The sequence below is a fragment of the Canis lupus genome, chromosome 12, assembly GCF_048164855.1.
Source record: "Canis lupus baileyi chromosome 12, mCanLup2.hap1, whole genome shotgun sequence".
Classification (NCBI taxonomy): domain Eukaryota; kingdom Metazoa; phylum Chordata; class Mammalia; order Carnivora; family Canidae; genus Canis; species Canis lupus.
The window spans coordinates 57,448,905-57,460,596 of NC_132849.1; the positions used below are offsets into that span (position 1 = coordinate 57,448,905).

Below are 11,692 nucleotides of genomic sequence, written 5' to 3' on the forward strand. Positions count from 1 at the left end.
AGATCTTATAACTCACCACTGTGTTCCTTCAGACCAGTGGCTGAACTAAAATTCATCTCCAGTTCTCACTCTGGAACCGCCCCCCCCAAGACCCTTGATCTCATAGACCTCAAAGTGACCTCAGAGTGGGGTCAGGAGAGGAGGCAAATTCTTCACTTCCTGTGCTGACCGCTGCCTGGAAGACAGGGCCCATCTGGGCCCAGCAGCTGACGTGGACTGAGTGTTCCACAGGACACAGAGGGGACCCTTGGGAAAGAGAAATGTCATATTAAGGACATGGTGTGTTTCTCAGACTTCATTTTCCTTTGCAGGAAAGGAAGATGTCTATAAATTCTGTATTGTTGCAAGATGACAGAAATGGGATCCTGGTGGGGAAGTGAGAGGATTGGGGAGGCCATCTGTTTGGTGATTTTGTATCTATTCCTCTGGAGTCAGAAAGTTCCTGTATCCACTTTGCAACCTTCCTGGCAAATGGAGCCAAGGACCCATTTCCGATGTGGAATGTCCCCATGTCCCTGCCAATTAGCTGCTTTCACTACCTCTGATTTCACAGTGGGGCGGAAGGGCAAGTGTGGCCTTTGCATATCCTGGAGATGGAGTGAACCCCACTGCTGCGCATCTCGTGTTCTCAAAGCCCATCATGACTGATGAGGGCAGAGAAGCCCTCCCACTGGGCAAAGGGCTTCTCACAACATGGGTTGTGGATTTCAACTTGGGAGAATCCAGTATGTCTCTTGCAGCCCCTCATCAGCCAACAGGCACCTACTAAACTTGTGCCCTGTACTAGGCCATGGCCAGGTACAAGGAGCTCACAGGCTGGCCACCCCAGCTCAAAGGCCGAGGACAGCTGAGCAGGGGATGGGGTGAATGGCAAAGGGCACCTGAGCCAGCCTGGGGAGACGATCGGCAATCAGTAAGGCTTTCTCAGAGGTGGCCTATAGTAGCCCCTCAATAAATGTGCATTGGGCCCGACTGAGAAAAATCTCAGAAAGAGGAGAAAGAGCAGGTGTGACAGGCAGAGAGAGCCTGCGTGTGAGATCGAGGCCGGCAGAGGACATGAGCTCTGGGGGACACAGAGACATTGAGGGGTCCCAGCTTGTAACCCTAGTGACTGTAGCTTGGTCACCCCACTCTTCCTGCCTCTTCCTTAATTTCCCCTTAAGGCGGCTCAAGCCTACATCTGAGGGCAGTGGGGAGTCCTGCTAAGAGCTTCCATGGGCTCCCAAGAGGGCTTTGTCCATCTCAGGGTGACTCTGGCCACCCTACCCTCCCAGTGCATCTCCTGCAATGCTGTCTCCTCCCTCGCCTCCTCCATGTGGGGACAGCTCCTCTTCCCTAGTCCCCAAAGCTCTGCTTATACAAGGGTGCCCAGGAGGCTTCTAAAGTTCTTTCTCTTATACATTTTACAAAGGTTATGTATGCAGAGAGAGACAGAGACTCACCTCCCAGATCCCCCACGCTCACCAAGTCACATATTCAGCCACTGTTGGATCAGCATCCACGCGAGCGTGCCACCAGGAGTCAAAGCACCGTGAGCAAGACCGTGGCCTTGGGACATTCCTGGCCTGGACAAGGATCCAGAAGCACACATGTCCCGGCCACCCTGGAGAGATGTAGGAAGCACAACTAGGACAGTGGAGGAAGGGACTGATGAGCGTTGGCACCAGAGCCGTCTGTCAGGAACGAATTGCTCGGACAACGTCCAGCCGAGGTGTTAGCTAGTGAATGGGAATGTCCCCAGAGCCGGAGAGGTGCCAACAGCAGCCCCAGCAGAGGCAGTGCGTGCAGAGACCTGGAAGAGAGGGTGTGGCGAGTTGGGGAGCATCCCGTGAGCCCAAGGACTAGGGCCCAGCTGGCGAGGGGCAGGGCTAGGTCCCTGCTGGCCATGGAGACAGGCAGGGAGTCACACTGGGGAAACTGAGGCCCAGAAACTCATATGTCTGTGATCAATAGATGGTGGGGAGTGTGGGAGCTAAGAGAGGCTCCCTCGGGGCCAGCAGTCCAGACCCAGGGTATGTTTTCTCCCCAGATGAGTTTGTGCAGAGACGCTGAAGGCGTGTGGGGCTGTGAACAGGACTCTAACTCTCTTGCAAACAGATTCTCCAGTGAGTCTTTGAGCGCAGATGGGAGAGGAAGAGGAGTCTCGCAGCTGGAGCTGGGAGGAAGAATGGGTCATCCAGCAGGAATTGCTTTGCAACCTCAAATAAAAGTCATTAGGTATTCAGGGTCCTCTGTCTTAGTGTGTGTGGGAGCCATGGGGCAGCCACAGAAGCCTGCAGCCTGCGTGCCGTCGGGAGGCTCTTCCCTCGTCGGGCACGAAGCTTGCGCAGCCACCCCTTGGGTCCCACCGCTGCCAGCGGTGGCCTCCCTTGACCAAATCCAGCCACCCCACCCCCCAGGAAACTCACGATCATCCTTCCTGTCTTCGAACTTTCGTAGTGCTTTTCATAGCATCTGTGTGTCCGGGGGTAGGCGGTAGATCTTGCTATTTAATTAAAAAACAAAACAAAAAGCCAGACATTAAGGAGCAGGAGAGAGAGTGGGTCTCCCAGTAAATGATGAATCCTGTTTTGTCTTAGGCAGGTTACTCATTCACTTAGGGGCTCAGTTCCCTCATCTGTGAAATGGGAACAAAGGTCCCCGGTTTGCACGGTTGTTGTGAGGACACAGGTGGTGTATTTGACGTCCCTGACTCGGGCCACGCGCGTGCACACATCTTGTCTTCCTCCGCAGCTGGCTCCCGTGGGACGAGGACCATCACTCGGCCTCCTGGCCCTTCCCGCTCCCCTCGCCTCGTGCTCAACAGGGACAGCATCGTGCTGGGCACCTGGTGGGAATTTCGTGGCTATTTGGCAAATGCTGCCCACACTCAGCTTCTCTTTCTCTCCTGTGCTCTAACTCCTCGTTTCTTCAGGGCTTGGGGCAGCACAGCCCAGGTGAGCCACCAATGTTTCAAATCCAAGACGGCAAAGATGGAATGCATCCTCCGGCCTGCGGCTCCTCCTCTCGACCACCCTTCCCCGACATCCCTGCCACACCCTCGTCATCTCCTCTTCACCCTGTTTCTGGAGCCTGGGCTGCAGAGGGCCGTCACTCCTGAGCAGCGCAGAAAGGCTATCCATGGTGGGCATCGGGAGGACTCCTGGCTTAGCTAGTTTCTAGAACCTTCCTTGTGTGGCAGGCCCCAGACAGCATTAGAGCCGCTCTCTGATGGCAACTACTCCCCAGATCTCTTGGGTGATCTGAGATCATCATGTAAGTGGTGGCAATGAGTGTCCAAGTAACTTCTGAACCTGCTTCCTCCCCGATAAGCAGGAATTGATAACAGAACCTATGTCTTTGGGGCACCTGGCTGGCTCAGTTGGTTATGCATCTGACTTTGGCTCAGGTCATGATCCCGAGGTCCTGGGATTGAGCCCCACATCAAGCCCCACGTCAAACTCCGAGTTGAGCCTGGGGGGTTCCCTGCTTAGCATGGAAGTCTGCTTGTCCCTCTGCCCCTCCTCCTGCTTGTGCTCTCTCTCTCTCTCTCAAGCAAATTATTAAAATCTTTTTTTTTAAAGAACCTCGTCTTTAGGGTTTTTACAACAATTAAAGGAGATTATTCTTATAAAACACCCAGCAGAGACTTAGGTACAGAGAAAGTAAACATTAGCTCTGGTCACTGGTGTTCTTACCGTCATCAGCATCACCAGCATCATCACCAGAGTGATTTCACACCCATACTCTCAGCTCTGCCTACTTTATAGGATTCTTTTGAGAATAAAATGTAATAATGAGCACAGAGCATTCTGAAAAGATCCAAAAGAGCTGTAGAGGAGCTAGATAAAAGGCAAAGATCTGGGCCAGCACCCCGTTGTGCGACCTCCAAAAAGTTACCTGCCTCTCTGAGGCTCCATCTCAGAGTCCTCCAACTCTGACACACTGTGGTTCAGGGGTTTGTTTCATAATAGGGACCAACAAAAGACAACTGGTGGTTCCTGATGCAAACAAACTGTAGTCACGCCAGCTGCCTCCTCAAGGCAGGAGGAAAGGCGGGCAGACGCACGGGCTCCCTGGGAATGTGCTGGAACTCTGCTAGGATAACTTCCTGCTTCTGCACATTGCACCTGCAGGAAGCAGTCCCAGGGCAGGGGTCATTGCCATGGTCCCCCCCCCCCCCTGCCAGGCCTGGTACCCTCAGGCCAGCTGTAAGAGGCTGCCAGAAGCCCAGCTGCCAGATTGCTTAGTAACAGGAAATTGGTGAAGGGCTTAGAAGCAGGGAGATGGCTTTCTGTGGCTTGGTGGGGTTTAGCATTTAAAGAGCTTTCAGGGACGCCCGGGTGACTCAGTGGTTGAGCACCTGCCTTCGGCCCAGAGCAGGATCCTGGAGGCCCGGGATCGAGTCCCGCATCGGGCTCCCTGCATGGAGCCTGCTTCTCCCTCTGCCTGTGTCTCTGCCTCTCTCTCTGTGTCTCTCATGAATAAATAAATAAAATCTTAAAAAAAAATAAAGAGCTTTCAACATCTCAATAAAAAGAGATGCCATTTTTGCCTTTTGCATTTGCAATGTTTTTTTTTTTAATGCTCAAGATGGGCCATGCTGTGGAAAACAGGCGCTCCCTTTCAGGTCTGGGAAGGGGGTGAGGGTTCAGCAGGTGCCCTGGCCTTACGGGATCCCACCTGTACCTCCGGTCCCTGTGTAGCACATTCTCCAAATATCTGCGGAGGTCGGGCCCTTGGCCCCGGGAGGGGACAGCACGGTGTATTTCCCACACGCTGCAGTATTTTTGGTGGAGAAACACAGCACACCCCGGCGTGCACCAGTGTGTTTTTATATGATGGACTATTGTCGGGCCGTCTCTAAAAGTTATGTTTCTGAGGAATTTTTTATGCCCTCCCCCGAAAAAATACAAACGATGTTACAATATGTTATCAATTATGAACATATTTTATGCATATGGACATATAATCCATGTGTTGGATGTTTATGGAAAACACGTATGAGAGTATTTTGTAGATATAGGTAAGGTTGAAAGTATGTCAACAGCACTCATCTAGCTGGTTCTACTTTCTTCCTTACGCTTTTTTGCCTTTTTACTAAATGCAAATTACTTTCATAATGAGAAAAATGTATTTTTTTGAAACTATGTTCTGAGTAGTTCATCACATGGCACCCAGGGGCAGCAGCACAGGGCCAGGCATCCTGGGTGCCGGTCAAGGCCCCAGGGAAGGAGGGGGTTGAGGAGAGGGCCCCTGGGGTCCCTCCCTCCGCAACATGGTCCGCATCCCGTCTAGAGCATGCCTCGAGGAGCATCTATGTGATATTGAACAATAGTCGGTGACCATCTGGATTTATCCCCACGATACCCACGTAATCACATGCGCCAGATGAACGTTTCCTGATGGCCCATGAAAATACAGACGGGTCTGCCGTGCAAACCTTTTTCTGCCGTCAGCGCTGCTGTGCAGAGAGAGAGGGCTAGAGCCCGGCCACGGGCTGGTCGGAGCCGACACCTGCTGGTTCCCGTTACTTTCTCAGCTGGTCCCCCACCTCGGGGCTGGGAGGTGCTCAAGCCAGCTTCCAGCAGCCCCCCTGCAGCCATCGTAGGTGGCCTGCAGCTCCTGGAAGGGGTGACCGCTCTCTCAGCTCCAGAGCACCCCTGACCCCCACTACCTCCTTCCTCCTTTCTCTCACCCCTGGCTCCTTGCCCTTGGGTGCGTGTCACCTGCTCCTGTGACCCAGAGGCTGCTCCTTGGAGGACGGGGCCTGGAGACTGTGTCCTTACCTCCCTTCCAGAGAGCTGGGAAGTTGGGCCGGTGGGGGACGCTGGCGGTGCCCTGGACATTCCCTGCACTGGGCTGCAAGCCCCAGACAGCTGCGCTTGCTGAGCAAGAGCATCGCCGTGGCAGCTGGAAGGAGCTCAGCCTTGGGATCAGGAGCTCTGGGCTGGAGTCCTGCCTCTTTCCCTCTCTGGCTGTGTAGCCTTGGCTAAGCTGCCTTCCGTCTCTGAGCCTTGTTTCCTGTCTGTAAAATCCCAGCCTAGACACAGATGGGGGAGATTCAGGAGTTGAAGGGAACGCACTTGGCCACGGTGACTTTATTAAGTGCCAGTTCCCTCCACCTTTTCCTTCTAACTTTTGAGGTCTGAACCAGGCATTTCAACCCTCAAATCCCTGAGCCAGCGTAACCCTCACACCCCCAGCTAGTGAGAAGGACTTCCCAAAATAGTGGGTTTTGTCTTTATATGTCTTCCTATGCAGCAGTGGGATCCCCGGTTTTCCTCGGGGACGATTTGGGTTGTTTTTTTTTTTTTTTTTTAAGATTTTATTTATTTATTCATGAGAGACACAGAGAGAGACAAAGGCAGAGACACAGGCAGAGGGAGGAGCAGGCTCCCTGTGGAGAACCCAATGTGGGACTCGATCCGGGGACCCAGGATCACAGCCTGAACTGAAGGCAGTTGCTCTACCACTGAGCCCCTCAGATCCCCCCGATTTGGGTTATTGAGACAGAAATGAGAAAGAGGAAGGCAACATCCAGAGTAGGATTTTGGGTCCATAGTAAGATAGTCTCCCTGAAAACCAGGATTTGCCCAGAAATACTTTCTGAATCCTAACCTCTTACTAAACATCAAGAACTAAGGTCAGTAGATGGGGAGAGAAGTGGTAAGTGAGGATTTGCCAGCTGGGGTCCTGGGAATGAACACCTGCCCCTCTGACCTGTGGGAGAGGAGCAAGGAGGGAACAGGGCGATGAGTTGTGCCCCATCCTCCCCACCCTGTACCTAGCCTGGGGCTGGGGCAGGTACACAGACATCCAGGAAGGTGTGGGGAGCCTGTGTGAGCAGAGACCCTGTGCCCACACCCCTGGTTCCTCTTGGAGTGCAGGAGCCAGCGTGTGGCCCTGGGGAGGGAGGAGTCCTGGCTATGACAATGGAGCAGACACCTGTGAGCACTGCAGAGGGTCTGGCAGTTCCCAGGCTCCCTGGGGAGGGGATTCCAGGTGACAAGGAGGCTGGTGGACCAGAAAAGGCCCGTGGACAGAATGGAGATGCTCCTGGGGCAAGACAAGGGCCAGAATCCCACGTTTGGCATTGCGGACCCTAGAAGGTGGCCAGACGCAAAGCCAGCACCTGAGCAAGGCCAATCTGGGGACTGCAGCAGAGAGAGCCAGGGACTCAACCCATCTCCGTGAGGCCACAGGAGGCTACACTCACATTCGTGCACACGCACACATGCACATGCATACACACGCACTCACCCTCTCGTACTCACACACGCAGGCTCACACTCACAGACACACACGCTCACACATTCACACACTCTCAGACACACACATCACCTACACACAGTCACACCACATCGAAGTCTGAGCCTTTACTCAAAACAGGAAAAAAAAAATCACCCTGAAGAAAGCAGGCCGGAAGAGATGAGATGCATTTATTGGCAAATTAGTTTCTTTCTCCACCCACCCATGCACCCATACACCCACCCAGCCATCTGTCCCCCGATCCAAGCAGCCGCCAGCCACCCCTCGGCCTCCCCTGCCTATGCCACACCTGAGTCAGCGATGCTCCCGGGGAGGGGGAGGATCGTCGGCCGGGGCCAGGCAGGCGGGAGTTGAAGCCTGGCATTGCCACTCACTACTGGGCAGCCTTGGGCGTGTGGGCCTGAGTCCCGGCTTACTCACGTATACAGTGTGGACAGTGGTACCTCCCTACGGGGTTGTGCAAGGACGAAGAGAGACCCCTCTGCCCAGGCCCTCAGTGCCCCCCAGCCGTTCCACTGAAGGCAGGTCATGGACTGAGCCAGCCCTGGAAGTGGAGCCCAGAGAGCAGTTGGAAGTTGCCCAGAGCCCAATAGGGAGTTGACCTCGGGCCTGAGAATAGACGGAGTCGTCACCCACCAGCCCCGGGTGCCTCTGGCCCGGGGTCATCACTCCCAGGACAGGCTCCCCTGTACCCTTCCCCGGTGCTCAGGCACCCTGGCTGTGCCCTGCCTCTTCCTTGTGGCCGCACCCACGCCCAGGGCTCTCCTGGCCCTCAGGAGGGCTGGGCCTTCACCTTACCACCTCTGCTCACTCCTCAGCAACCACCACCGTGTCCACCCTCACCACTGACCCCCCAACAGGTTCTCAAAGCCTTCGTATCTCCACGTCCTCCGGTGGTCCCTCTGCACCTGACACCTGCCGCTGCCCTCGCCCTCTGCTGGACCTGCTTGGCCGGCTCTCGTGCTCCTCCTGGTCTCCTGAGCTGTGCCCCCCTCCAGCCCCTGAACGCAGGCGTCCCTAGGACTCCCATCTGCGCAGCCTGTCCTCCCTCTGGGAAGACCACCCGTTGCTCGGACTGCAGTCACCACCCCCGGTCACCACCTGATGACGGCATCGTGTTATTTCTGATGCAGGGGAATCTCGGGACAGTGGCAGATTCCGGGCTGAGGGGGTGGGTGTCGGGAACGGAGCTAGAACTCCACCTTGCAGGCGGGGAAGGCCTCGTCCTGCATGGACACGGTGCTATTGCTGCCCAGCACTGTGATGCCCAGCGCCTGGTGCCGAGCATGCGTCTCCTCGTACCACTCATGCATTGCCACTGAATCGAAGGTGGGGATCAGGGTCACCTGGAGGTCACGGTCCCACTGCTGCTTGCCCGCGAGTAGTGCATCCAGGACGGCCCACATGCCCTCTTCCTTGCGCTGGTCCTGGCCACTGATGACATAGCAGAGTGCACGCACCCGCCGGAAGAATTCCTCGTCCACTAGCCGGGCACTGCTCCCGCTGGGCAGATAGGCCAGGTCAAGGTAGACGGGGGACCCTGGAGGGGCTGCTGACCCACCTGGCCGGCTGCCAGCTGACCCAGATGGGCCCCGAGTGGTCATCTTGGAGACTGAGGTCTTTCTGGACAGAGGTGCCCGACCTCCCTTGTCACTGGGCTCACTCCGGGTGCTGAGCGGCCGACTGGCCCTGTCTCCACCAGCCAGTCCCTTGGTTTTGGCAGTGCTCGCTGCAGTGGCTTTGGGGGCAGCAGTCCTGGGGTTGGGGCAAGCCAGGGACTTCCGGGTGCGGCTGAGGCCCTCTGTCAGCCGTGCCTGCTCAGGGGGCAGCATCTCAGGGTCCACCATGCATATGCTGGGTGGGGTGGGCCGCGGTGGGGGGAACTTGAGAGGCTTGGGCAGTGGGTCATGGCGAGGGACCCCAAAGCCCTCCATGTCCTCATCTGAGTCCGTGGTGCCAGAGGCGGCAGGCAGGGGGTCTGAGTCAGACAGGGTGGGCAGGGACTCGCTGACGGATGTGGGTGGCATCTCCTCGGCCCCTGGAGCGCCCGCCCACTCCTGGGACCGAGCACTACTATCTGAGCTGCCGGGGGATGCGGGTGCTGGTACCATGGGCACAGCCTTTCGGTGCTCAAACTCGCAAGGTGACACCAGGCACAGGTCCACATCATGCGGGGAGGCTGATCGCCGTACCCGGGGGCCACGGAGTGGGAGGCTCAGCCCAGCCTCGCTCGCAGTGGCAGGTGGTGGCGGAAGCACCTGCTCGAAGGACACGGACAGGGACTCGTCTACCTCTGTGGAGTGTGGGGAGCCTACCTCAGCTGGCAGCAATGCCAGTGTTACGGGGGCGGGACACAGAGGTCCCAGATTCTCCAAAGTCACACGGAAACAAAACTCCAAATGATTCCCTCATTACCCACGCTCTGCCGAATGCCCCGGTAAGGTCTGCAGAGATCTGCCACTGCTCCCCTGGGCAGGTCCCTGACGCCGCCCCCCACCCCGTAATCACTGCGTGGAGCCCTCACGGGTCTCCCTGCTGCATTCCTCCCCCCGCCCCCACCTTCCAGCCCCACTGCTGCCCTATCCTGAAAATTTTCCTTTCAACCAATGATCTGATCTGGTCCGTTCCCTGCTTTAAACTTCCCAGGCGCTCCCCGTGGGTTCAGGATGGAGCTCACCCTGGTGTGAGGCCCCAGATGCTTCTCCACACGATCCCCCCTTCCTCATATGCACCCCCTGGACGCCCCATGCTGCTGCTTGTGGGATCCTGGCTGCTCAACTCAAATGTCCGTGCCCGCACCTCTGACGCACCCACGACACCCGCTGCACCCCAGCTAGCTGGCAAGGGCGCAGGTCTGCAGGGTTGGAGGTGAAGTGCCGGGCAGGGAGTCAAACTGAGTCTCAAAGAGCCCCATGCGCTCGGTGAGCAGCAGAGCCTGGGCCTGAGGCTCTGGGGTTTAAAATGCTCCCGAGAAATCTCCAAGGGGTTGGTGTTGATTTTTGCAGGAAATAGCCGGACCGGCTGCTGCAGTAATTACCATTTCTCTGCTCCCCGAGGGGCTGCTATCTTTGGCAAACTAATTACTAATAAGGTTGACTCAATAGCCAGTATAATCGCTAGAGAAAACTATCCTTAAGGACTTATTCTGCTTGATTTGAGGCTTGATGTCACAAGCCACAACGTTCTGAGAAACCCCTTCTGTGACTCGAAGGGTCGGTGCAGGGCGTCTCCTGGGCCCATGAAGCATCTGCACCTGCCAAGCAGCCTCCTCGGTCCATTCCTCCGCAGGGGAGCCTCTCTGTGGGCAGAGGTGGGAGGGGAGGGTGCAAAGGAGGGGCCAGAGCTGCCCCCCAGCCCTCTAATAGGGCAGCTCCTTTCCCTTGGGGCCATTTTGGGATTTTCTTTTTCATGAAATCACCTAGCAGCAAAAGGGACATCCTTGTTTAAATTCCAACTTTGCCTCGAATCTTCATTTCTTTTTTTATTTTATTTTATTTATTTATTCGTGAAAGACACAGAGAGAGGCAGAGACAAAGGTAGAGGGAGACACAGGCTCCCCCTGGGAGCTGGATGCGAATTCGATCCCAGGACCACAGGCTCATGACCTGAGTCCAAGACAGACACTCAACAACTGAGCCACCCACGTGCCCCAAACCTTCATTTGTTGATATGTAAAATGGGGACAGTAAGACATGCTTTTCAGAGTGTTCGAGGACAAATAATCCAGTGGAAGCAAAACAGCAAGCACCATGCGGGGCACATAGTCGGTACCTCATAGGGCACTTCTCCTGTTCGGGACAGAATGTTTGCATCCCCTCAAAAGTCATATGTGGAAGCGCAAACCCCTACATGATGGCATTTGCAGATGGGGCCTTTGGGAGGTACTTGGGGTCAAACGAGGTCATGGGGTGGGGCCCCAGGATGGGGTTAGCGCCCTTATGAGAAGAGACACCAGAGTGCCTGCCTTCTCTCTGCCCCTGTCACAGTGAGGACAGGGACCACATGAGCGCCCTGCAAGAAGGTGGTCACGTGTGGGCCACGAGGAGCCTCACCAGACACCAACCCCTCTGGTGTCTGATCTCAGATGTCCAGCCTCTAGAGCTGCGAGAAAACAAATTTCTGTTGTTTCAGCCACCAAGTCAGCAGTATCTTGTTATGGTGGCCCATGCTAATACCTGCCCGGGGGAGACAGCAGTGCGGCTGTGGCCTCCTCCCTTCTTGCCCTTCAAGGCTCCCTGCGGGCGGAGGGGTGGGGGGAACTGTCTGTGCCTGGAGAGAGATCCCAAGAATGTTCTCTAAAATCACCGAAATGTGCGTGATGCCTCCTTATCTCCGTGCAGCTGAATTTATGCTTTTAATTTATACCTATAGGACTTATTTAAATTTTGTATAATAAGCATATAACATGTTTCCAATAAAGAAAGCTGAGGGGAGCCTGGGT

General features: G+C 55.7%; 1 protein-coding gene across 1 annotated transcript; it reads right to left on the bottom strand.

The window, feature by feature from the left end:
* Positions 1–7,541: 7,541 nt before the first annotated feature.
* Positions 7,542–10,165, bottom strand: LOC140600816 (microtubule-associated protein 1S-like). Its single transcript, XM_072768945.1, has 2 exons — positions 10,090–10,165; positions 7,542–9,658 (listed from the first exon to the last, which is right to left on the bottom strand). The coding sequence occupies exons 1-2, from the start codon at positions 10,163–10,165 to the stop codon at positions 8,442–8,444; spliced, it is 1,293 nt and encodes a 430-aa protein (XP_072625046.1). The 3' UTR covers positions 7,542–8,441.
* Positions 10,166–11,692: the final 1,527 nt, after the last annotated feature.